The 2,296-nt window shown below is 44.2% G+C and overlaps 1 protein-coding gene across 1 annotated transcript; it reads right to left on the bottom strand.

Moving 5' to 3' along the window:
• Nucleotides 1-6: 6 nt before the first annotated feature.
• On the bottom strand, nucleotides 7-2,241 carry LOC100639676 (laccase-like; the record flags this gene model as incomplete). Its single annotated transcript, XM_003391595.3, has 1 exon — nucleotides 7-2,241. A coding segment is annotated over exon 1 (2,235 nt), but the record flags the coding sequence as incomplete, so codon positions are not given.
• Between the last annotated feature and the right edge of the window lie 55 nt (nucleotides 2,242-2,296).

A 2,296-nucleotide genomic window follows, 5' to 3' on the forward strand; every position in this document is an offset into this window, starting at 1 on the left:
TATTGAATCAGCACAAGTCAAACCATCATCCTGAAACTGTTTAAACTCTTCAACCGACCACTGGAAACTGCCATGATTATTAATGTTAGGAGGAGGTGCCTTGTGCTGGAGTGGATCATACTCTTGGATGATAGCAGCCATGCCAAGTGCCTGATGGAACTCGATGTGACAATGGAGGAACCAGTAGCCAGGATTATCAGCCTGTAATGCAATCACAACATATCCATATCCAGGGACCATCACAGTATCCTTACTAATGGCGGACCCCACAACTCGACCATTAGACACACGAGCCATTAGACCGGATGGTGGTGTACCATTAGCCCATTTCGGTGTCACACAAATGTTATTACCAACAGTATCACACACAAGATCAGTGGAGGGTGAGGTGACTTTACCATTAGAGTCATAAGTACCGTACCCTGTATAGAGTATCTGGAAATTATGTCCATGCAGGTGAATAGGGTGGGTATCAGGACTGTTCAGTGAGCTGAATATCATTATTATTGACTCGTGTTCATCAGAGTTGGGGTCAAAAGTAGCCGCATTAGCTATCGGTATGACATGAATACACCTGCAGCCGCTAGTGGTGTTAACAGTGCATCTGTCGCATGTATTACTGATTGACTTAGAGCTGGTGTATTGAGCACAGTTAGTAGCATATGCTGTATTAGGCAGCTGGAGACTCTTGCCATTAATGAAACTATCATCGCGGGGGCCGTCAAAACCAAAGTTTAAGAAATGAATGCAATCAGGACAACTGCTGCTAGGAGGAAACTTTGGGAGTTTATTAGTAGGAGGAGGGAAGAGAGAAGAGAGATTCATCAATGATATACATGTAAGGGCACTTCCGGCAGGATACTGTTGAAATGGACAGTTTAAGACACGACAGGGAGAGGCTGAGGTGCAGGTAGGCCTAGCATCAGGTATATTACTGTAGCCATTCCTCCAATCAAGATCATTACCATTTGTATAACTCAGTACAGCTAGTACTGACTGCCTTGGACTAGTATCTACCAGAGTCTCTGCTCTTATCCAGAAGTTAGTCTGGCCTCTGTTTGGGTTAGTGGTGTTCAGTATAAAGTCATATCTCTCTCCAGAATGAACTACAATGTACTCAACATCTCTTGGTTGGTAGTAGCTACCATCACTAGCTATAGCCCGTAGAGTATGACCGTCTATAGAGAAGTTAAAGGCAAGCATTGCATTGGAGCCGACTAATCGAAAACGATAATAACAATTAGACTCAACAGAGAATACACTCAGAGGAGCTAGTGTATTGCTATCAAACCGTCCTCTTCCATTTATCAGTCCGGACCAATAAGGGACTGCTGAGGTACCAGTACCATCAATGAGATCAGACTCCTCATGAGGAGTATTAGATCTATCTGGTACAGTGGAGACTGGTGCATCTGGAAAAAAGAATAAAGAATCGTTCATCTTTACAAACATGTCGCTCGGATGCTCCCTCATCCAGTCAATGACTGTAATGGTATGTAGCTCAGGTGCATCAACAAGGATTGAGCTAGTGTCTTCAGGTAGGATCTGTGGGCGTACGACCTGCTCAAAGAAGTTATCTGGATCACGTAGTACCAATCCACCAAAAAGCCCATCAGCTCTCTCAGACCCTACGTGAGAGTGGTACCAGTACGTGCCGGACTGCCCTGCAGTGAATATGTAGTCAAAAGATGAGCCAGGGTCAATGGGAGGATGAGACACAAACCCAACTCCATCCATCCATGGAGTGTCCTTTTGAAACAAACCGTGCCAATGTATTGAGACTGATTGAGAAACAAGACTATTGACAACATGAATGTGTACAGTCTGTCCAGAGGCTACTACTAGTGTAGGGCCTGGGATTTGTCCATTTATTGTTATTATGGCTCTGTAATTGACTCCATCAACAGTCATTGGTACACTGCACCCTCTCCTGGTAAAATCACTGCTAGTGAAAGGTCTTGTTCTAGGATCATCAAAATTGCAGTCGCCGTCTTGCTGAACTGTAGGTATGTAGCCTGATCTGTTTAGGAAGTATCCTTCTCCATCAAAGGATTGCTGATTGTTGGAGCCAAAGAGCTTGTAGCTAGTGAAGGTATGTCTGTACTCAATCCTCAGTGTGAACTCACAGACACTAGCAGTAGTGCTGCAGTTACAGTATGACTGCTGATCGGGACATGATACCACTTCACTGGTTACCAGTTGAAACAGCAAAGAAGCTAATAAGAAGAGCACTGCACTCATCTCTCTCTCTCTCTCTCTCTCTCCTCTCTTATCAGCAACAGTAATGTTTACTTTT

This window comes from Amphimedon queenslandica, unplaced genomic scaffold (genome assembly GCF_000090795.2).
Source record: "Amphimedon queenslandica unplaced genomic scaffold, v1.1 AMPQUscaffold_7968_Cont20085, whole genome shotgun sequence".
Lineage (NCBI taxonomy): Eukaryota > Metazoa > Porifera > Demospongiae > Haplosclerida > Niphatidae > Amphimedon > Amphimedon queenslandica.